Below are 24,031 nucleotides of genomic sequence, written 5' to 3'. Positions count from 1 at the left end.
ATCAATAGAGTATATATAGATTAACTTTACTTTCTGTTTCGCTTTACTCTTCATTTTCTTTCTGATTTTTAGAACGCGATAAAAGAAACTAGAAAATAATAAAAAGACCGAGATTACAGTTACACTGATAGAATTGGAATCAGACTAGTTAGTTAATCAGACTGCAACTTTGCCGTCAATTTGCACGAAGTGCAGCCCTCACTAAATTCTACATTTTCGTTAGTCGCCTAATAAAATATCGTTTTCATGTGGAAAAAATCGAAATGATTGCGAAACACATTGACGTACGTGGCACAGCGATGACATATCGCGTATATAAGTACCTCTTGTCGACGGTGCTTATCAGGCCAAATCGATATTTATGGCGGCCTAGGTGCGACGCGATCACACGATCCTTCGTTCTTAGAATCCACCTACGATACGGCATTATTACTGATTACATCGCGTGTGCGCGATTGGAACGCCGACCCGTGCATCATATGGTGCATCAGGTCGGAATGAATTGCCGGTTGAAAGGTACAATGATGCGCGGGAAGCTGCCACGCGTTGCTCGCGATCGTCATCGGCCCGTAAATTGTTATTGTTTACACATCCGTATAGGAACTTTTTCTAAAGTTCTAAAGAATGCACCATAAATCATAAATCAAATTTTAATTATAAATCATAGAGCAAATTCTATACTACAGACCAGTAGAAATCGCAGACCAGTACATATCGCGAATTTGTGCAAATTGCAAAATTTGTATTACAAATCTGCATCATTAATCTTCTAGAAATCTTCATTCTCCTTGTACTCGCGTATACACACGTAATATACACGATAAAATTTTCACTCGTCGTAAGCACAATTATATTTCTTCATTTACAAAATTCACTGTTAATTTTTATTGGAAAGGCACCGAGAAGTTGAAAAGATAACTCTGTTTAAAAGACAATTCTATAAATCTCTTGGAAATTTTTTTTAAGCTATTTTGTTTAGAGAACTATATAATTCTGTATCTTGAAAATCAAGAAGCGTATTTTCTTCAAAGATTCTGTCTATCAGAAAGGCACCAATTTACTTTAAAGATAATGAAGATAATAATACAAATGTCTTCGCAGATGTTCTTATAGCAGTCTAGAGACTTGTCTTGAAAGTATCGAGAAGCGTAGCTTCTTCGTACCTTCTTCCTTTCCTTCGACTCGAATCGTTAACTCGCCCCTTTTTGCTCGCGATCAAACCGTGGCTTCTACGGGGAACGACGGAGAGGTTGCGACACACCGGCGTACCCGCGTGTCAAGATCACCGGAGCGTGGAACGTCCGGTGGATACGGGCGGGTGCACGTGTCGGCTTTTACGTGCGTTGCATGTGACTCGGCACCTCGGCATCCGAACCGCGGCCGTTCGTTCGCATTCTTTCCTCTCGTTCGCTGGTCTTTTTGGAGCGCGCCATAAATTATTACGTCTCTCTTATACGCACATGCGGTGACTCAGAGGACCCCGTCAGGCCTGAATTCACGTGTGTAATTACACGAGATTTCGTCGTCGAATCTGCCGACACGAATATCAAGGATCAAAATTCTGAAGTCAAAAATCGCCCCGCCCGTCTTTTCGTCGATGACGCAGTCAAATATTTTAACTCGTAATCAAGTCTCATTGTTTATAGATTCAATCGGTGTATCATATGTCATCAGCAGCTTTGCATCTTATCTTTGGCGTATTATCTTTCATTCGTAATCATTCGAACTATTTATAAACCAATCTCTTATGTATACATATACACGCAATAAAGTTATTATATATTGTTATTAATACATCAGATGATATTACGAATTATGCAAATTCATCACGAGTCTGTGATCTATGTATTATATAATTGCAAAACTAATCTGCGATTTGTGCGCGATGCCGTAAGGCTCCTATTAGTCTGCACGAAATCAATCTGAAGAAAAAAAATCATTTCTCTGTTTGCAGAACCACTTCAGGAGCCGCGCTTCACCAATCAACCGTCCAGCAGTGGCAATATACTTAGCGAAAATCGCACGAAGTTTCTGCAATGCCAAGCGAGAGGTAAGAATCACGACCGTAACATATAGGCTTTCTCTGAACATTTCTTGACATAGCAGCAACAGAGAGAGAGAGAGAGAGGGGGGGGGAGGGAGAGAGTTTTCTCGAAAACTTGTTCGGTAATAAATTTTAGTAACCACTCTTGTATTTTGGAAAGCAGGAAAGAAATTAAACTTTTTCTTTTTTTTAATATGTAGATTGTTGCTCGAATTTTAATACTTACAATAAGAACTTTAAGTAGCAAGATCTTTGGCAAATTTAAGTTAAATTGTTTCGTTTTTAAATTGCGCTTTTAAAAATAAAATCCCAGTTAGGTATTTCATTTTGTTTATCAATTTCATCGTTGCCAATTCGAAATATTCTCTCGTCAATAAGTATGAATTGCCAGACTTTCTTGGGGTTTTAATGCTTGAGTGTACAATCGATATTTATTGTATCAAAAGCAATAAAGTGTAAAAGGGTAAAAGAGAAAGGTAAGGACCGCAGCATCGAAGATAGGGTTCGCCGCATGGCGTTTCATTGTCTTAAAATATCGGATAACAGGCGGATGAGACGGTGGCCAGATGAAGCCTTACCAATGCCCAACACCGTGTAATTCAATCGTATGACCCTGTACTAATAGTATTAGATAACTCGCGAGCTACAGCATCGTCCGTGACTTTGCATTCAATCATTCACGAGTTTCTTCACGAGTTAAATCATTCTTTTACTGAAGATAGTTTTCAAACAATCTTTTTCACGGAGTCCAAAAAAATTCGCAGGCCAGAGAAAATACATTTATTAACGAGACAACCGATTTATGCGTTTTTTCGTTAATCTTTACACAATTTTTAAATTTCTTTTTTCTTTATTCTTTAATTTTTAATTTTTTTTTGCTCAAGTTAAACAGTTGAGAAAAATTATTTATATATACGGACAACTTTCGCATCGTCTTTGTAGGCAACCCTCAACCAAAGTACAAATGGTTCAAAGACGGGCTACCCCTCAACAACGAGCTCACCTCGGGGCCCTACTTCCGCATTCACAGTACGCGGCGCGAGGACGCCGGGGTGTATCACTGCGTCGCAACGAACGACGTTGGGTCCATATTCAGCGATCGTCTCGTCTTCGCCGTAGCCTGTGAGTATCTCAACGAATATCGCGTACCGCGGGTATGTCCTCGCATCGAGGATTACGGATTGACGTAATCCAATCTCTTCGCTTCAGATATGGGGACGTTCGACGATCTCACGGAGAAAGTGGTGACCGTCGAGTCGGGTAGCGCCGCGATTCTGGAGCTACCGCCGATCGAGAGCCACCCCACTCCCGACGTGTCGTGGTTCTCCTCGGACGGGACTCTTCTGTACGGCATAAAGTACGCCACGACCCATCACACGTTGATCATACTAAACGCTTCGGAAAACGACGAGGGCTCCTACAGGTTCGTTGTATAATTCGGTGCAATCGCGGCGCGCAGCGGCAGTTTTATCTCGCTCAAAGTTGCGGCGCATAAAATCACTCTTTCTCGATCGACGAAGTTTAAACTTATACCCTTCTGACGTTTACGATGACACAGGGCGAAGGCTATTAACACTCAATTGGGCAAGGAGGAGATCAGTCCGTTTTTCAAACTGAAAGTCACCGGCGACCCGTACGCGGAGGTGGCCCCTACTATAATCGTCAAGCCGCAGGATACGCAGATAATCAAAGATCAAGACGTCACGCACATAAATTGCATCGCGAATGCCAGGTATTCGCGATTCCTTGTTTATTATTCACTGCATTTTTGTTTTTCCTCTTAATGCACAGACAATGTCGCGTCGGTGTTGTCGATCAGCTCGAGGAGATTGAAATTTTAACGTCGAGGCTACATCGTTTTCAGATCGCTTCACGAACTGAGGACCTTGTGGATGAAGGACGGCATTCCGATCGAGAACTCTAGGATATCGTATAGCTTTAACGATTCGTGGAATAGAACGCTCGCATTGATCTCAGCCAACATAACTTACACGGGAATCTACTCCTGCCACGTGGACTTGCGGAGTGGCGGTTATCCGACCGTAAATGCGAGCGCTAAAATCGTTGTATATGGTGAGCGTTATCATTGAGAAATATATAATAAGATAAATGATTCAGTAAAATAACGATAATAATATAATGTGACTATAGCTTAAAGTGTAAGATAATGACACTGAAGATTTCAACAGACCTGAGTCTTTCCTAAAACTCTCGTTACGTTTGTCTAGAAAAACCGACGTTTATAACGGAATTAAAAAGGGAAACTCTGAGTGATTATGGGTCCACGGTAACATTACCGTGCGACGCTAATGGCGTGCCGCCTCCTACAATCAGTTGGTTCCGTAATGCCGAGCCCGTTGATCATTTACTGGGAACCAGGTACGTCTCGGCAAATATGTACTTTTGTGGTCACTGGAATTCGAAGGAGAGAAAGATAAATAAAGAGAGAGAATAGCCTTTTAATTAATGCCGTTTTAACCCTTTTTAACTACCAGTTCTGTTGTGACTTTCTTCTTTAAATCTAAAATTGTAATTATTACACGTGAAAAAGATATTCATTGATGATAAATGAATTTTTTATTGCAATAAATTTTTACTACAAATTAAAAATATATGTAATATTAAAGAGTAAAGACATCATTATTATTCCACAAAAAGATAATTTGTGTAAAATAAAAAACTTTAATTTGGAAAATATTTTATATTTTTACATGTTTAAATCTGTTTATTTCCGCTTTAGGAGAAGTCGAAACCCGAAAATTATTTGAAAATTTTACTATTTTACTCGTGTTTTTATAGATACATGATGGAGGAAGATGGTTCGCTGACAATTAAGAAATTAACTATGGACGACTCGGGGATGTTTCAGTGCCTCGCGTCCAACGAAGCCGGCGAGTCCTCCAGTTACACCTGGCTGAAAGCGAAAAGTGAGTATTTTTCCATAGTTTTCATAGATTTTAGATACATAGTAATGTATCGCGGAATTCTAAAAATAGTGAAAATTATTACCCAGTTCGTACACAGAGTGTTCGCAAAACACGCGACTAAAATACCGATACAATTTTTATTTTATTTTATAAATCGAGATTTTTATAAGCAAGACGGAAAGACGGAAATATTGTTGTTTTTTTTACCAACATAAATTAGAGGTAATTTCTTATATTAATAACAAGATTATTAAGTGATACGCAAATGTATTATGTAGATATTATTTAAAATAATTCGCGTTTTTCGCGGACACTTCGCGTAATAATGTCGCAAGCAAAGTTAATATAAATGAAACGTGTTTTTTGTGTGCGGCACAGAAAAAGGATTAAGAAGCAGATTGAGAAACAGAGTTGCCCGCTGGGCGGCTGGCTACAATGTAGTCAGAGTTCGCCAGTCTGATCGCCGTTTTATGTTCACTCAATATCGAAACAGTAAGAATATTGCAGCGAGATTTCCACACTTCTCTTTTCCATTATCATTTTCGGCACATGCTTGAAGACTGCGTAAAAATTTCACTTCACGATTTTTGCTTTCTCCTATAGTGACAAATTTTCGCATATAGCTCTGATAAGGCAAACAGCACCAATGTCGATTATCTCGGCGTTTTAGAATATTTTTTGTCATTACTTCACGCCACATTTAGAATTTTAGCTATCAAGATATTGATCAGATATACGTTTTTTTTTATATAATTGAATTTAATGATTTAATAATTTTAATTATACATAGTTTGTGTTTTTTCTATATCGTAGAATGACGTACGAAGAAACGTCAAACGATACGATTTGTCGTACTTTGACGTAATGAAATAAATAATAATCCTTAGCACGCGTCTGCGACTGCAAGTAACACGCACGTCCTGTTTTTCCATATAAATTAGAGATATATTCCCAATAAGATTTATTTTTTATATCTGGATTCCATGGATGTCTCACGATAAGTGCCGTTTAGCATTTAGCATTTAGTGATTTATTTTACATGGCATTTATCATGATTGTACTTAGTTATAAGTTTGCGTAGTTTTGCTCTTAAATATGTGTTTGTGTTATGCTTAAAGAAATAAGCTTGTTTTTTTTGGAATCAACATTAGAGAGATAGAGAAGAGGTGAGAATATTACAGATGGGTTTAATATATACATTGCAAGCGACGATTGATCACCCTTTTTTCATTTGCACGTTGTGAGAAAACGTTAAATAGTAGACCCGACGTTAATGACGAAATTCCCATAATTTACAGCGTCTGGACCGATAATGGAAAACGGACCGCAGAATTTGACAGTGTTAGACGGCAAAGATGCAACTCTGAGTTGCAACGCGATCGCGGCGCCTAAGCCGAATGCCACCTGGTATTATAACGGTAATTAAATCGAAGCTAAACTAATTATTAATTATTGTCTTTTAATATTTTGTGTGTGTGTGTGTGTGTGTGTGTGTATGTGTAAAAAACATAAATATGTAATTTAAATTTTAATTTGGTTGTTTTATTTGCGTGATTTTTACAAAATTATTCGTAAGATTAATATATCATTGCAAAGTGCTTCTTCCTCGCACGTTTATATGACGAATGTTTACATTTAATCGCAACAGATACGATACCAGTGGAAATCGCCGGGAGAGTGCAAGTCCTGGACAACGGCGATCTTTTAATCGCGGCGGTGAAACCGTACGACGCGGGAAAATATACTTGCATCCGCGCGAACGAAGCCGGCTCTGTCAACGGATCGGCGTATTTAACTGTTATGGGTAATTATTATTGTGACGAACATTATAAACAAGACTCGAGATAGAAATCAGTTCTTTCGCTCGGTTGCGGATGCGTCGCGCAGTATGTCGTACATCATCTGCATCTGTTACAGTCCGGACTCAAATTATCCAACCACCTGTTGATACGTCCGTGCTTCTCGGGCGTACCGCCGAATTGCAGTGTAAAGTTTCGAATGATCCCAGCGTCCTGTACGATATGGCATGGTTTCACAATGGACAGTACGTATAAGGAGAAATATTATGCAATAACGTCAAGTTAAAGTTTTGAGTTCAGAAATTAATAAATTATTTTTTTCGAAATTTATGATAGTCTTATTTTTTTCTTAAATATTGAATTAAAATCTAATCGACTTAAAATGTTTAAGAATTATTAAACATATATATTTAATATATATTTATATATATCTTATATATGAATGCAGTAAATTTATTGATTAAATTAAATTTTAATTTACGATGCCAGGAAAAGCGATCAAATCCTCTGCAACTCTTCCGACGCTTGAATATCTTAAAGTGTTATACCTAATACATGCTGTATGTTGTTACAGAGTAATAAACACTCAAGCGAGTCAAAGGGTGAAGATGCGATTGGACGGCACTCTCGAGATCGTTACCGTTCGAGCTTCCGACGTGGGCGAGTACACGTGCTCCGTGGAGTCGCCGGGTGGCAACGAAACGCGATCCGCTCGTCTGAGCGTGATCGAATTGCCGTTTCCGCCGATCAACGTCGTGGCCACGCGGGTCGAGAGGATCTCGCCGCGCACGATCAACGTCACATGGGTGCCCGGCTTCGACGGCAACAGCCCCACGAAGAAATTCATAGTCCAGAGACGAGAGGTGTCCGATCTGGGTAAGTGATATTCGAATATAAAAATTTAAGTGTGCTATAAATATAATTAACTACGTATTACTCTGTAAAAGTGAATCAATAGGATCATAACTGATTTTCAGTGTATGTCATTTTCCAGTGGCATATTTACAATTAGAACTGTGATAAACAATGACTGTTTCAATGTTGTTTCAGTGATAGTATACTGATTCAAACAGTGAATATCACTGAAAGACAGTAAATTTCAGTTCTCAGAATTGTTTGACAGTGAAACTCGCTGTCTCTCAGTGATGAGTTGATTCACTTTTAAAGAGTATATATAGTGTTATACTTTTTAATATATATATTTCTTGAATATACATAATTATGAACGTTATTATCATTATGTATGGAAAACAGTCAAATTTTCGATTGAATGCATAAATTGATATATTTTTTATCTCTATACAATACACTTTTAATTTATTTATAATGTATGTTATTATGTTGCAAATAGGGCCTATACACGATCCGATATTAAACTGGGTCACCGAGCGCGATAACGTGTCCGCGACCAGTCGATGGGTATTATTGAATAATTTGAAAGCCGCTGCGTCCTATCAATTTCGTGTCAGCGCCGAAAATAGCGTCGGCGAAGGTCCATCGTCAGCACCCAGCAACATCGTCGTTCTACCCCAAGAACGTGAGTGATTGAGAAAATTAATTAAATGATTTATTTGTTCAATAAGAAATAACAATAATACCTCTGTTGTATTCTTATTAAAATACAGATAAACTTACGGAATGATTTCTGATCACGCATATGACATTGCATTTAATTAATTTTTACTTTTTAGCGCCCAGCGGTTCGCCGATTGGCTTCGTCGGCTCAGCACGTTCGTCGTCGGAAATAATAACGCAATGGCAACCTCCGCTAGAAGAATACCGAAACGGCCATATCTTGGGATATATACTGAGATACGCGCTCTTCGGGTACAACGACAGCCCGTGGACGATGCAAAATATCACCAACGAGGCGCAAAGAAATTATCTCATTACGGATTTAATCACGTGGAAGGACTACGAAGTGCAAATAGCGGCTTTCAACGAAAAGGGCGTGGGTGTATATTCGAAGGGCTTGCAGATAAAAACCAGGGAAGGAGGTAAGTTAACGTTGGAAGTTAGAACATTATTCTAGAATGTTGTAAATCAGCTAAAGCTAAATAACTTGTTTTACAGTCCCGGAAGCGCCTCCCACAAACGTGAAGGCAAAAGCGGTTAATTCAACGGCGGTGAAAGTTTGGTGGAAGCCACCGAATCCTCAAAAGATCAATGGGATTAATCAGGGATACAAATTGCAAGCCTGGATCGACGGTAATTTTACAGATGCGACCGAGTACAAATCGATGACCGTACCGCCGAGTTTGTTCGATCCGCTCGCCGAGCAGAACGCCATTATGACAGGCTTAAAAAAGTACACGCTGTACAATATCACGGTGCTCTGCTTCACCGATCCAGGTGACGGTGAAAGGAGCTTGCCCGTCGAAATTCGCACTCGCGAAGACGGTACGTTCACTTACAATAACTAATTAAGAATTAATAATTATAATGCTATATTTAGAAAGCCGATTTCAATTGAAAGATTATTTTTGGCGTATTTTTTTCGTTGTTTATTGAATAAATAAATAAAAATAAAATTTTGTACTTGTAAACATTATTTATCTTTATATATTTATGATCTGTTGCAGTACCTGAAGAAGTGGAAAACCTACAATTCGAGGATATCAGCGATCGTGCGCTAACAGTGAAGTGGAGTCCTCCCAAAGAGACCAACGGAATATTGACGCATTATCAGTTGAAATACATGATCAAAGAAATTCCGGAGTCTTTGCGCGTCGAAAATTTCACGGCCGACGTATTGTCGATCAAAGTGGAGCATCTTCAGGTAATCGTCGATTTCAAGCAGCAAGAAATATAGTGAAAAATGTTGCAAAAGAGATAACTTAAAGGAATAATTGAATGAGGCTATTGTTCATTTTTGTTTTTTTGTTTTTTTTTTTCTTTAGGCGCTGACCCACTACAAATTTGAAGTGACGGCTTGGACATCGGTTGGATCCGGCAAAGCGAAAGTAGCAACCATACAATCAGGCGTCGAGCCGGTGCTACCGGAACCACCCACGAAGCTAGCGTTATCCAACATAGACGCGTTCTCCATCGTGTTGCAGTTCACGCCAGGATTCGACGGAAACTCGTCCATCACGAAGTGGACAGTGCAGGTTGGTCAAGCAATAATTAATGCTCCGTTTAAAAGAGTCGAAATTACAATATTGCATTGTTTTATTATCTCTTAGCTCTTCTAACAATAAGTTCGATATCTGAAAGTATCACGTAAAAATATTGATTTATTCTTAAGACATTATACGATCGGCAAGATTCGGCATACGATGGAATAATAACGCGATAGATAAAAGACAGAAATTAAATCGGAAAAAAGTAATATGCGAGATCAATTGTCGATTTTCTAGGCACAAACGGCGCGAAACTCGACGTGGTACACTATCTACGAGGTGTCCGATCCCGACGCCAGTACGATCACCGTCGACGGTTTGACTCCCTTCATGCAATACAAGCTCCGTTTGATCGCGAACAACGTAGTCGGCGCCTCGCAGCCCTCCGAGCCGACCAAAGAGTTCCAGACGATTCAGGCACCACCCTCTCATCCCCCGAAAAATGTCACGGTCCGCGCGATGAGTGCCACCGAGTTACGCGTTAGGTGGATCGTAAGTATCTGATCGTTATGTGACAAATATAATTTTTATATTAACCCTCCGTGCACTAGATGGGGTGTGACGTAAGCAAAATTTAAACTGCTTAAATTTAGTTCGTAAGAAATAGTATTATTTTTGTTTTCTTGTTTTAAAAGATTAAAGAGTTTATTATTTTGTTTGATTCTTATATTTTAAGGAATAAGAATCGATATTATGACAGTCGAAATTATTAAATTACTATATTTAAAGTGAAGTAATGACATGAGGTAAATGTGAAACACCCCACACGGTTCAGCACGTTGATTTTCTCCACCTGGTGCACAGAGAGTTAATCACCGCTATTAAAAATATCGATTAAAAATATTATAATTATATACTATAAAAATTATATATATTATATAATGTAAGAGTTATATTATCTTCTGCGTAGCCATTGCAGCAAATAGAATGGTACGGAAATCCGCGGGGATACAATGTCACTTATACGGAAGTACGAACGAACATCTCGAAGAGCAGTATTATCGAGGATCACACCGCGAACTCATATGTATTGGAAAATATGGAGGAGTACGCCGATTATGAAATAGTGATGCAAGCGTTCAACGACGTCGGCTCTTCGGCGGCGAGTCCGAAGGCCATTGAACGAACTCGTGAGTCGGGTGAGTCCTTCGTATTGTACATAATTGAACGCAGTTAGAAAGGAAACAACTCCAAAATGCAGATTTTCAGATACAGCTATTTTAGAAATACGTTAGTTGTTTAATGTGCATTGATTTTTGATAATTGATTTGACATTAGTGTAATTATTTTATATTGCTGAAGCTCAAACATTTGTGAAAATACAACATAAAGTTATCTTTAAATATTTTTTCACACAATTTCCCAAAACTTGCAAAGATATATGCAAAGACATTTACATGCATTGAAAACGTGACATCTTTCAGTTCCTTCCCTGGGGCCGATTAACGTAGAGGCAAACGCGACGTCCTCTACGACTATCCTGGTGCGATGGGGCGACGTGCCCGAGGAACATCAGAACGGGCAGATCGAAGGCTTCAAGGTGTACTACGGCGCGAACTCCAGATCGACCTTCCAGTACAAGAATATTCCCAGCAACACCACTTTCACGACCACCTTAACGGAGCTTCGCAAGTACGTCCAGTACCACGTGCAAGTTTTAGCCTACACGAGACTCGGCGATGGAGCGCTGAGCGTCCCACCTGTTAGAGTCCAGACTTTCGAAGACAGTAAGTCATTATTTATTGCAATTGAATCTTTGCTAACAAAAGCAACGATGTGCGCGACATAGATTATTATTTTAATAATATATATAATTAAAATATCATACATTAAACGTATTGTTTTGTATACGTGTGAAATGCAACATATAGTAAAACTAAAAATATTAAGATTCCATGACATTTCTATATTCTGTTTTGTATCGCAGCTCCTGGTCCACCGTCTAATGTATCCTTCCCCGACGTGAGCTTGACCACCGCGCGCATTATCTGGGACACACCAGAGGATCCCAACGGAGAGATCCTCGCGTACAAAGTCATGTTTCATTTGAACAACAGTCAAGATCGCCAATTTTCTAAAGAATTCCCGGCATCGGACAGAACATTCAGGTACAAATATTTTTTTTCCTACTCACCTACCCTTACTAAAATCTTATAAATTTAAAATTTGAATAAAAATCTAAAATTTCCATATTTTAAGAATAAAAGATTATTTTAGAATTGCATATATCGGCCAAAGAGATAAAGCTCTTGAATTAAATATCGCGATAATTGCCGCTTGCAGAGCCACCGGACTCGAGTCCGAGAAGTATTACATGTTCTCCGTGACGGCGCAGACGAGATTGGGTTGGGGCAAGACGGCCTACGCGCTCGTATTTACCACGAACAATAGGGAACGTCCTCAAGCGCCGTCGGTGCCGCAAGTGAGCAAGTCGCAGATCCAAAGTCGCCAGATAACGTTTAGCTGGACGCCAGGCAGAGACGGCTTTGCACCGTTAAGGTACCAACATCTCTCTCGCGGATCGACCTGTTCTTATGTTTGTGGAACTATATATATCAATCCCTCTTTTTGATCCGACAGGTATTACACAGTGCAACAGTCGGAAAATTCCGGACCGTTCCAAATCATCCCCGAGAGAGTGGAGCCCACTCTGACGTCGTACACGGCTAACAACTTGAAGCCTTACACGCACTACCAGTTCCGCATTCAGGCTACCAACGACATAGGGCCGTCAGAGTGGAGCAACGAGTCCGCTCAGGTGCAGACTCTACCTGCAGGTGTGTATCGAGAGATAAAACGAGACATTCAATAAAATATTGAAAAGAAAAGGTTTATTTTAAAAATTGAAAAGAAAACGAGAGAAAATGAAAATTGTGAAGTTTTTCCTCGGAATTTTTTAAATCTCTTGCCGCTTTCTTCCGACCTGAATTTCTCGTCGACATTGACAAAAATATTACATCTTTTGCAGCGCCGTCGAAGGGTGTCACCGGTCTGAAAGTTGTACCGATAACAACATCCAGCGTCGAGGTTCATTGGAACATGATCGACGAGGTGTATTGGAGCGGCGATTACGGGACGGGTGGTTATCGTGTCGTTTATCAGCCGGTCTCGGACTTCCCGACACCTCTTCAGGCAACGCCGAAACAAGAGATTTTGGGAATTAATGTACGTGTATAACACACACTTGAAACGTAGATGTCTCTTCCTCAAAATGTCAATTTAAGTTGTATAATGTAGTATTGAGATCGATTGCATGCAATATTTTATTCGGTTTTATTAATTAATATAAAATTTGCACTCGTTGCAGGAAACTAAAATGGTTTTAAGCGACTTGACGGAGGACCGATATTATGAGATTGTGGTGCTGCCATTTAATTCGGAAGGCGAGGGCCCGCCGAGTCCACCGGTCACCGTGTACGTGGGCGAGGCGGTTCCTACGGGGGAGCCCCAAAATCTGATAGTCGAGTCCATCTCTTCCACCGAAGTCAGTTTGCAGTGGAAACCTCCGCAGGCCAATATGCAAAATGGCGATTTACAAGGATATAGGGTAATAATTATTCACTCAATTACATTAATAATAGAATGTCAGTATATCCTGTGTGTCATACTTTTATTTTACAAACTCAATAGTAGATAATCGCGGCAAATTTTTAGATTTCGATTCTGCGTATTCAATATCAAATTAATTGCTGTAAATTTATACAGTTTTATTAAGTTATTAATTCTACGTGTTTATTATAACAGTTATTTCCGTTTTTATCGCAGATTTTCTATTTGGTGACCGACTCTCCCCAGGAACTAGAGAAAAAGCAGGAAGAGGAGATAGAAGTCGTTCCAGCGTCTTGCTTGGCGCACAATTTAGTTTTTCTTGACAAGTATACGGAATATCGTATACAAGTTTTAGCGTTTAATCCGGCCGGAGATGGCCCACGATCTCCGCCAATTACCGTGAGAACGAAACAGGTAATTTCCTGTAGACATTACGTGGTAAATGTTCCACGAACGATTCGATATCTAATGAAAAAAAAACGCATATTTTGAAACGGTATTCAAACTCTGGGACACAATGTAATTGCAGGACATACCAGGACCACCGCATCATTTACAGTTTAACGAAATTACCATGACCAGCTTGCGCGTCTCTTGGGAGCCGCCGAAGTTACGCAATGGCGAGATAGTTGGTTACATCGTCATGTATGAAACGGCAGAGCAAAACGACCGTAAGACAAATTAATATAAATAATCTCTATAAATCTCTATAAAAAGATCACAACATTTATTTAACATTGAGAATTTAATTTTACGATTTTTATTTATCTTTTCATGGATCATTATTAATTTTTAATCACCAGAACGTTGCGCTTTAATTATAACATATTCAAAAAATTCTATATATTCTTTATAAATAAATACGTTAATTTTATTTCGAGAAAAATTTATACATATAATATTTGACTTTGCAAAGCTGTACGATATATTTAATTTTTTTTTTTTTTTGCTAATTTACCGACATTTCTGTTTAAGGTTTCACTAAACATGTTACGCAAAAAGTGACGGAGACGAGTCTCCTTATCCAGCCGCTGGAGGAGGAGGTGACGTATACCTTCATGGTTCGCGCGCAGACGATCGACTTCGGACCGCCGATATCCGGCAATGTTACGACTGGTCCGCAGGAGGGTTCGCCAATGGCGCCCAGCAATCTCGGCGTGACCAGGACGGTCTCCAGCGTGGAACTGGAGTGGACCAACGGGGCTTCCGGCAAGGGTCCTTTACTCGGTTATTATATCGAGACTCGTCGCAAAGGTAAATACACGATCTTTTCACGCGATCTCGTCGTTACATAGCGGAACTTGAAAAAAAAACCTGTTACGGCACTTATTCAAAATTCTATCATTAAGTTATTGTTTATCGAACTTGCAACGGCAGAAAATTAAAAAAAAAAAGTAATTTCTATTATATCGTAACTATAAATTTACGAAATCGAATTTTGATCGCTTCACGAGAATTTGTTGGCGTTGCAATTTCACGAAACTACACAATATAAAACTATAAAGTTATTTATGTAGAATAAATTCCGCGTAATATCGTCATATATTATTTCACTATCGTCGCCCGACTCGACTATCGGTTCTGCTAACACTAATATCGTCTTTTTTATAACTGTATAGCGATGGAAGAATGGCAGCATTGTAAGTGTCAACGCACGTAACTACGCTGAGCGTCAGTCATTTGCATTAGATGGTTTTGATAGTGAGACCTCCCCCCCGTTAGCGCAATACAATATCGCTTTTGATAAGTCCGTTGTACATTACTATATACGTGTACTGTACGTGCCGTGGTCGTTTGATATTCCCAATAATTTGCATGATAAAACGTCATAGCATGACATCGCCAGAAACCCACTTTATACGTTCGAGCAGGGTTTTTACTGAAGATACATAACTTCGTGTAATGCTGTAACAATTGTGTATACCGTCCCGACAAAGAAACGATCCAGTAATTGATTATACTAGCGTGATGATTTGTTGTATTGTCCGTAAGGTAACGCCAGAGTTTTTGTTATTTAGCCTCTCCCCCGCCCCCCGCCAAAACCTCGCATTTAATCTCGTTCTTTTAACACTTTGCGCGCAAACGCGTGTACCGCACGCGCGGCATTTCCCATATGTCATATATATATAATATCAAAACGAAGAGTAATCGTGTTTACTCTTCAGAGAATCTCGCGCAGAAAGCGACCGGCACTCAAAGTGTTAAAATAGTCACCAAACTAATACGAGCTCCTATCCATTTGTTATACATAATGTCTCATTTCTATCGCATTATTTTTTGACGATATGTTCTTTGGCTAAAATTTAAAACTCTTCTTTAATGCAACATCTACAATAGGACTTAAGACTTTAAGAAATTTAAGAAAATTAACCAATCAATCGATTAATCTCATGTGAGAAAAATAATCGATTGCGATTCGTTAATTTTCTTAAATCTTAAGTCCTATTTTGTAGACACCGCTTAAGAAAAATATCAGGACTAAGTATTATTGAGTGATTAACGATTGTAGTAAATGGAGAATTTCTGGTGAAGAAAAAGAATGAACAATTAAAAGTTACATCTTTTAGTTAGTATTAAAAAAATATATATATATTAATTTTTTATTGTAATAAATTATATAAAGTTGATATCCTACAGAATTTTATTTATGATTAATTAATGGAATATGTAATATTATTAATATGCAATTTCAAGTAAAAGTCGACTCCAATCTGGTCAAAGAATCTGATACTGAAAAATTTTGTCGCTCAAGTGGGACATTCCGTATAAAAAGATTTGATTATATTATACATAAGCGTATCTAAACAAAACAACGGTTTTTCCTTTAGGAAATGCCTGCTACAATTCAAAGATTTTAACGCAATTTGTGTATGTAATTGTAGACGATTCGCGCTGGCAGACAATAATTCGTACTAGCAACGGACCACTGACGGAGTATACCGTGTCTTATCAGAACTTACTGCCGTCCACATCGTATTTGTTCAGAGTGATATCGTACAATCGTTACGGGATCAGTTATCCAGCGTATTCCAGCGAAACGGTAAGTCTACTGGTTAAAGAGAAATGATTATTCATTTAGACACATTAAATTTACTTGTTTTAATATTTATTATTTTGATATATTTTTTATATATTTATTTATTTCGGAGACAAAATCTCTCTCTTTCTATTACGAATTAGCACGTTTTACGAACGGAATTACCTTTTCAGATTTTGACGCCGTCGAAACTGTACCTGGAATACGCATACCTACAACACAAGCCGTTTTACAGGCGGACTTGGTTCATGGTTACTTTAGCCGCTATATCAATTATAATTATCATTACGGTCATAGCAATATTAGTAGTGAAGAGTAAAAGCTATAAATATAAACGTAAGTTGAGTTTTAATATACGTGCATATATAAAGTGATTTTCAATTATGAAAAATTAAATCATGCTAGTAGAATTTATCTAATATATAATTTGATACCTACGCGATTTATATTATATTGCTAAAAAGATTTATATTTTATATTATAATAATAATAATTGCAGAAGAGGCGCAAAAGACTCTGGAGGAGTCGATGGCGATAGACGCGGACGACAGGCAGGAATCCGATCTGGAATTGTACAGATCGCGTCAGGGCGGTTCCGTTAACGTGGCCAGCGGCACTCTGGGCAAGAGGAGTACGTTGGCCCGGAAGGCGATGCATCCTCCGCCACCGACGATGCTGGGCAAATCGCCGCCCAGACCGTCTCCAGCGTCGGTCGCCTACCACAGCGACGAGGAGAGCCTCAAGGGATACGATGAGAATCCCGACGACAGCAGCGTCACGGAGAAGCCCTCCGAAATTAGTTCCACCGATTCGCAGGTAAGTACGATTCTTCGCAAAATAGTAGGACAACGCGCGTCTCTGACAAAGAAGAAAAGAGTAGAGGATTATCTCAATCCGGCTGTTATTCCGCAGGGTTCCGAGAGCGAGAACGAGAGTGTGCAGTCCGATCCGCATTCCTTCGTGAATCACTACGCGAACGTGAACGACTCGCTGAGGCAGTCGTGGAAGCGGCAAAAACCCGTCCGGAACTATTCGTCGTACACGGACTCCGAGCCGGAGGGCAGCGCGGTCGTCAGCCTGAACGGCGGTCAGATTATCATGAACAACATGGCAAGATCGAGAGCGCCGCTGCCCGGTTTCTCGTCGTTCGTGTAATTAAAAAACGAATTGTCGAGACTGCGCGTTGACACACCGAGTTTCTCTTTTTTTATTCATATATATCAAAATTTACCATCGCAGCCACCACTTTGCTTTGAGCGAAGTCTTTTTTTTTATACATATAAATATATATAGAGCGAAAGACTTACGCCAGGAACACGCGTGTGTTTTGCGCGCGTGCTGACGGGCATAGACTTGTAGCAAACTATATAGGAAGCTTGAGGCATCTTCGTATATTGTGATATATTGATACATATATTATTTATAATTCTTCGATAAGGCACTTTGCATTTAATAGATACTTTTGTACTTTTCTCGAATTAGCTTAAGGGTCAAACAGCATATGGATCTCGTGCGAAAATTTCACAAATTTCGTGCCTGTGCAGAGCAGAGGGAGCGTAAAAGTTCAAGTATCATTCTTTTTTTTTTCGACAGATATTTCGGCCTTCATCTTTCTATCTCTCAGGTACACGATTACACGCATAATTCAGTCCTGAGGATCTTGTATTTTTTTTTAAAGGTATTTATCGCGGACGTATTTTTAAACGGACAATCGCATTCGCGATGTCGCAGATTTTTTCGAAGTTTTCCAACAAAAAAAAATATCAGACTTAACGTGTTGCAATCGCGTTGGCCTATCATATCATTTTATCAATCCACTAGAGACATTAATGAAGATCGCGAGTTGTGGGACGACACTGTGTAAATCCGCTCTTAACGCTGGCGTACTTGCGCGTCAGGTGTGCGTGTAAATATGTTATATACTTCCCGTAAGAATGTAGATTTTGTATAATGCTGCTAACCACACGCTATTCAGCGGGCTATATCTATCGCATTCGCGTCTTGTGATATACAGTAAAAGCTCCATATTCGCGGGACGTACATTTTGCTGAATCGTCATGAATCGCGATTCTGTAAGATAAAATATGTGCAGGAAGAGTAAAATTTAGTATTAAAAAAAAAATACACATATAACATAAAATATTGATAATTTTATAATTTATATATATTTATATTCGCATAAGTGTACGTACATATATTTTTTACTTTTCATACATCTTTCCTGATTCATTTTATTTTAAAATAAAAATTACTTCTTGGAGCTATTAAGAAATCCTTTTTTTTTATCATTTGTCACTGCAATAAGCGAGATTGTCTTAGGCCCGTGAAAATAGGAAATATATAATGTATATGGAGCTTTTATCGTACATAGATATATCATAGTTGAGACACAGTATTCATATCTTCTTAAACATTCTCGTTTTACTAAACGTACGTCCGAAGTCGGGGTATCGAACGGAACTGCGACGATTGCATGTCAAATTTATTGTATAACTGCGCGAATAATGAAACTTCATTAGAAAGACGGCTAGAAAAGAAGGATAGAGAGACGCCTAATCTAATTAGTAATTACGAAGTAAGACTATTACCGATTCGTATTATACATAGGGTTATTCGTTTTACGCGAGGCTCGCTATAAGTATTTAGATATAATTTTATTACTTCTTTTTTTTTTTAAAGAAAGTTCTACGAAACGTCGCGCGAGATGCAGCGAATCCTCTTTCGGGAAAACGTTTTCCACAGAAACCCTTCGACGCTTCCGCGACACTGCCAGTGAACGTTTTAGTGCAAATCTTAATTTTATTTATATATACTTCCACGCGTGTATTTTATAACGACGTAAAAAAAAGCGGCATAAAAATCAACTGTAATTATCATTCGTACATATATCTACACCGAGAGAAAATCTGTTAATCTTTTAATAAAAATTTATGCCATTTTGGAAAATTTTTCCTATAACAAGTCAATTTACTTACCAACTTGGAATTGCTACGTAAAAAAGTTAATATTTAGCTAAAATTTTTATACATAGTTCTCTACATTACTAGTTAATTTAATTTTTTATCGATTTACGTATTGCCGGCGAAGCCAGGTATTCCTGTATCTCAAGGACATGCGTATAAAGTATAAATCAATAACGCGCTTTTATGAATGGAAAACAATATATATTCATATCCATTTAATAATTAACATATCAAAGTTTTTTTTACAAAGGAGAAATAACTTATTTATCATGACTTATCAGTCGGTCAGTTTTCTCTATAAAAGCACTCTCGCATTGTGCGAACCAGTTGCGAAGAACCGGCGGTAGGTCGGTCTTGTTGAATTGTTTAATTAGAGACCACACTGCAATGTCTACAATATTGAATCCACCCTTGCAGGACCATTTGTCAAATTCATCGGCTAGTGCAATCAATCCCTCATTTATACACTTTTGACTGTGTAAGAAATTGGCGAAGTCAAGCGCGAAGTCTAGTGTCTGCGGTTGCGAGCACGTGCTCTCGTAATTGCGCGACTCTATCAACCTACTCACTAATCTAAGGAAATTGACTTCGCCTCTTATGGGACAGGAGCGCATGTTTACGACGGTTTCCATGTCCGAGACTGAAAGAAAGGGATTCAATGAAATATAAAGTACTTAAATCGTTAAAGAAATGTTTGCTAACAAGATGAACGATTAGAGAGTGATAAAAAGTTTTATTGTAGGAAAAACTTTTTCCAAAAATTTCAATGCATCCTGGATTATATTAACGAAATAAATGATTATAAGAGTGTATTTTTTGTTTAAGATTGATGAGGAGATCGATTGTGTCTTACCTTCTTTCCATATCAATGTCAATTCTATGACATTTATAGAGGATCTAACAGTTTTAGGAAAAACTATAGATATTTGGTCCTTCAAAGTAGAATGAGTATACGATGTCACTTCAATGTTTGTGTCTCTCCAAAGTTTCTGCAAAGCGAGTATCGAATACGGCGGCTTTCTCGGATTTGCGTGCACCACTAGTTTGACGACAACTGGTTTCTGTAAATACACAATCTCTAATTTGGTCTCTCATCTTTCGACAATTAAATGGAAAAGCAATTTTATCATAAATGACAGAGCGATTAAGTCTGCAAGTGCTAATTAAGTGTAAAGCATTTGGCAATTAATGCATCAATTGCTAACCTGAACTGGTGCAATATTTTTCGCACCCTCCACATGATTAGGCTGTTTCAAGAAATGGCACAGTGTAGAAACTTGCTTTTTGAGTTCCGCCAGTTGGCTAAGAATTCTCTCTTGCCTAGCTTCCAGCGCCTCGTATTCCGGCAAAGACGCCTAGAAAGATCAATTAATTGTTACACAATATTCTGCGTATTGTTCTACATCGTGCAAAAATATTTATTCGACAATATTAGAATCGAGCATTCACAATATGTATGTATAAACGCTTAAGAAAATTAACATTACATCCCGATGAATTTGGGAAATGTGTTACAATATATGTGGAAAACATAGCAAATACAATTGAGTTTACATATCAATATTCGTGATATTTGCAAGTTTGATGATAGTAATATGAACATGCATGTAAAATCTATTGGAGGACTTGTAGGATGTTGAAAAAAATATTGTTAAGAAAAATTTGAATGCCCTGTACTAAATATGTAAAAGGTACACACAAACATTATTCTAGATTTGGACATACGTACAATGTTTGACTGTAACATTAATATGGGTAAAATCTAAAAGATTATTTCTTGGATCACATTTAGGGATATGCTGGACAGAAATGTCATACAGCAGATGTCAAAGAAATAAGTCTATAGTTTTACGTAAAATGAACAGCTAAAGCATAACAATATAACACAAATATTCTATCTCTACACAACCTAGATATGTAATCGAAGAAATACTTTCAGCAATCTTATCTCAAACGCAATATTAAAGTAGGCATAATGGCTAAGTTACTCTACACTAATTCATCATGCTACTGAAATTTCTGATAGGCAAATACAATTACGTAGCCAGTGTAAAATCTGATAAAAAATATGCCATCGCGTGCGAGGTATTTAAACGGCGAACAACAAGTTTCCACACTCCAGACCAAGTCAAGTACGAGGTAATGCATAATGACGGATTAACCCTCGTTATTTCTCGGCGCGGCTCTTTCCGAAACCTACGTCGGTCCTTCCCGTCCCGTTTCTGGCGAATAAATAATTATGACAGTCGCGACGATCGGGAATCGGCGCGTCTCCTCGTCCGCGTTAAGTCAAAATAGTCCGCACCGCCGCGAAATATCATCCCGCGCTCCCTCGGCCAAGCGTTCCGCACGTCCCATACATGGCATACGCGTATTTCGATCGGCGTGCCTTCCTCCTGCCCCACGGGGCCAACTTCCGCGAGGGCACGCCGACATTTCCCCGAGTCACTCGAAAAAGCGATCCCCAGGAGGGCGGGGGGAGGAGGGGAGGAGACACATCGATCAAGTCGCCACGAGGCAGAGAGAGAGAAGGAGAGACAGAGAGAGAGAGAGAGAACCATCGGGCACGTCACCGCTCCGCTCTCCCGGTCGATTGCGGATCAGTGCGCTCGCGGAAATTTTCGGGAACGAGTCATCATGTCCCGCTCGTTCGCGCGATCGCGAGTTATCGCGACCGCGATCGCCGGCCGCCGTCGTCGTCGTCGTCGCCGCGGCCACGCGCGCGCGATCACGCGGAGCGGATACGTCGGCCGCGGGCGGAAACGAAACGGAAACCTGCAGAAGGCGGATAACCTGCGATTCAACGGCGTCGTCGGGCATCTTGGCTTCTTCGGTGTTGGCGGCATCGTCGCGATGGCAGGGCCGGGCGCGGGTGTCCTCGTGCATATTTCGTATCCTGTGCATGGAGCTCGAGTGCGGAAAGTCCGCGGGTAGGACGAACACCGGTGGCAGCCGGTACATACTACTGCTCGTCGACGTCGCCATCGTCGCGCGATCACTCATCCCGCGAGAGCGTGGAGGAGAGAAAACTTCCAATTCGCGCACGTCAAGTCGAAAAATCTCCGCGTCCCGATCGTCCCATGCCCCGTCCGCCTCTCGCACGCGCTCGTACTCGCGCACTCTCGTGGCCGGCCCGGCCGCCGGCGCCTCGCCTCGCTCCTCGACCCCCTCGGCCGCGTTTCCGCGCGCGCGGTGTCATGGCGACGTGTCGCGCGCCGCCAGATGGCGGATCCCCTCCTCCCCGTCGGTAACCTCAATCTCGTCCGTTCATTGATAATATTACGTCTTATATATTTTTAATCTCTCATGTGGGTCGCGATAGCGAACTTGGTTTCTTTGCCGTCCGGTCGTTCCCTTAACGAGAATTTTTTTTTTCGTATCTTCCTAATTATTAATTACGAAAGCTTTTTCCTTATGAAAATTTAATACTGAAAAAGCCAAAATAATTACTTTATTAAATATTAAAAACATTGTTTTTTTCAAAGAATGCTTTTAATATTTATAATGTTATTTAAAACGACCCAGATAACAAGATATTTCCACGGTATTGGTACGGTGAGCGTACGTTGTACTATGCGTACCAGTATCGTACCTACCACGTACGTGCGTACTGTTGGGATACATTACCAGTACACCGTACTATTGGTACACGATACGGCTATCGTACTGTAAATTTGAAATAAGGTTATGATTGTCATTTACATTATATCCAAATAGGACAAAAATAATTAAAATAATTACAATTAAATGAACATTTATAAAATTAGAATAAAAACGGGGCAATTACAAATTTAAAAAAAATTCACGATGATATATACATGTTCTTAAGGGGATATATATATCTGTCAACCTATAATATCTGCAACGGTCACCCATCCAAGCCATGACCGCCACCAACATTGCTTAACCTGAAATAATCTCTGTAATTGGGAACTGCACGACACTTCATGATGATATTTATAATTTACACTCCAATGGATTATACACATTGATCGTGATAGATATATCTTATTAATAAATTATCAAAAAGATGAAATATATATTTTTATAAATATTAACATTGAATAACATAATCAATAATGAAAATAATGATAATAAAATATAAATAAGTACATCAAAACTATAAAACTGAACTAGAGCAACGATCTGGCAGTTAAAGGCGATCGGATATAGCATCTCGTACTAAATTATGCACAATTTTTTTGCGTATGTTTTTTACTATTTTTATAGAAAAACTATCCAAATATTAATTATTTTACATATTTCTTGGTTATAGGAGCAAAATATAATAAAATATTTTATTAAACAATATGCAGTACAGGTACAGTGATGATACGCTGTACTGCTTGTATCATAATATCATGTATACTTTTTGTACTGTTACCGTACAGTTACGCCGTACGCCGCCATCTCGTGGCAGTATAATACCAGTATACGATAGTAGTATTTTGTGCGGTATCGCACGCTTGGTTATCTGGGGAGTATAATTACTTTGGCCCTTCCAATATTGAAATTTTTGCTACAGTTACCAATCGAATCGAGACCTGCGCAAGGAGATTCGAATCTCGGGAGAGCAGATGGCGCGACAGG

General features: G+C 39.2%; 2 protein-coding genes across 3 annotated transcripts in view; one reads left to right on the top strand and one right to left on the bottom strand.

Moving 5' to 3' along the window:
• Positions 1-18,614, top strand: part of LOC105452378 (protein sidekick) — a 35,498-nt gene extending 16,884 nt beyond the window's left edge. The window contains exons 2-32 of the mRNA XM_011693417.1: positions 1,955-2,050; positions 2,987-3,166; positions 3,254-3,467; positions 3,603-3,776; positions 3,909-4,117; positions 4,273-4,423; positions 4,844-4,971; positions 6,270-6,389; positions 6,620-6,775; positions 6,889-7,015; positions 7,345-7,646; positions 8,122-8,307; positions 8,462-8,767; positions 8,844-9,170; positions 9,353-9,549; positions 9,671-9,880; positions 10,130-10,384; positions 10,803-11,031; positions 11,317-11,619; positions 11,820-12,000; positions 12,176-12,391; positions 12,473-12,669; positions 12,861-13,057; positions 13,200-13,439; positions 13,658-13,855; positions 13,971-14,112; positions 14,417-14,695; positions 16,324-16,481; positions 16,652-16,814; positions 16,978-17,294; positions 17,391-18,614. Of these exons, the coding sequence (XP_011691719.1) occupies positions 1,955-2,050; positions 2,987-3,166; positions 3,254-3,467; positions 3,603-3,776; positions 3,909-4,117; positions 4,273-4,423; positions 4,844-4,971; positions 6,270-6,389; positions 6,620-6,775; positions 6,889-7,015; positions 7,345-7,646; positions 8,122-8,307; positions 8,462-8,767; positions 8,844-9,170; positions 9,353-9,549; positions 9,671-9,880; positions 10,130-10,384; positions 10,803-11,031; positions 11,317-11,619; positions 11,820-12,000; positions 12,176-12,391; positions 12,473-12,669; positions 12,861-13,057; positions 13,200-13,439; positions 13,658-13,855; positions 13,971-14,112; positions 14,417-14,695; positions 16,324-16,481; positions 16,652-16,814; positions 16,978-17,294; positions 17,391-17,633 (6,401 nt within the window). The 3' untranslated portion in view covers positions 17,634-18,614. The remainder of the gene's footprint in view (positions 1-1,954; positions 2,051-2,986; positions 3,167-3,253; positions 3,468-3,602; positions 3,777-3,908; positions 4,118-4,272; positions 4,424-4,843; positions 4,972-6,269; positions 6,390-6,619; positions 6,776-6,888; positions 7,016-7,344; positions 7,647-8,121; positions 8,308-8,461; positions 8,768-8,843; positions 9,171-9,352; positions 9,550-9,670; positions 9,881-10,129; positions 10,385-10,802; positions 11,032-11,316; positions 11,620-11,819; positions 12,001-12,175; positions 12,392-12,472; positions 12,670-12,860; positions 13,058-13,199; positions 13,440-13,657; positions 13,856-13,970; positions 14,113-14,416; positions 14,696-16,323; positions 16,482-16,651; positions 16,815-16,977; positions 17,295-17,390) is intronic.
• A 1,006-nt stretch (positions 18,615-19,620) lies between these two features.
• On the bottom strand, positions 19,621-22,561 carry LOC105452348 (aminoacyl tRNA synthase complex-interacting multifunctional protein 2-like). 2 transcript variants are annotated; one of them, XM_011693365.1, is made up of 4 exons: positions 22,217-22,561; positions 20,647-20,796; positions 20,295-20,502; positions 19,621-20,081 (listed from the first exon to the last, which is right to left on the bottom strand). In XM_011693365.1, exons 1-4 carry the CDS (start codon positions 22,442-22,444, stop codon positions 19,702-19,704), a joined length of 966 nt encoding a protein of 321 aa, XP_011691667.1. In that variant the 5' UTR covers positions 22,445-22,561; the 3' UTR covers positions 19,621-19,701. The 2 variants fall into 2 exon arrangements, with proteins under 2 accessions (XP_011691667.1, XP_011691668.1); XM_011693366.1 differs by having other exon boundaries at positions 22,235-22,561.
• Between the last annotated feature and the right edge of the window lie 1,470 nt (positions 22,562-24,031).

Source organism: Wasmannia auropunctata, unplaced genomic scaffold (assembly GCF_000956235.1).
Source record: "Wasmannia auropunctata unplaced genomic scaffold, wasmannia.A_1.0 LD336033.1, whole genome shotgun sequence".
Taxonomy (NCBI): Eukaryota; Metazoa; Arthropoda; class Insecta; order Hymenoptera; family Formicidae; genus Wasmannia; species Wasmannia auropunctata.
The sequence above is the reverse complement of the archived record's forward strand: the minus strand, read 5'-3'. Positions and strand labels throughout refer to the sequence as shown.

Bases quoted from the DNA above. Each gene is read 5' to 3' on its own strand.
- LOC105452348 (XM_011693365.1), bottom strand. From the start codon at position 22,444: ATGAGTGATCGCGCGACGATGGCGACGTCGACGAGCAGTAGTATGTAC. The intron at 20,797-22,216 runs GTTTCCGTTTCG...TGATCTTTCTAG, and splicing joins AGGTTATCCGCCTTCTGCAG to GCGTCTTTGCCGGAATACGA. The intron at 20,082-20,294 runs GTAAGACACAAT...CCTTTCTTTCAG, and splicing joins GACATTGATATGGAAAGAAG to TCTCGGACATGGAAACCGTC.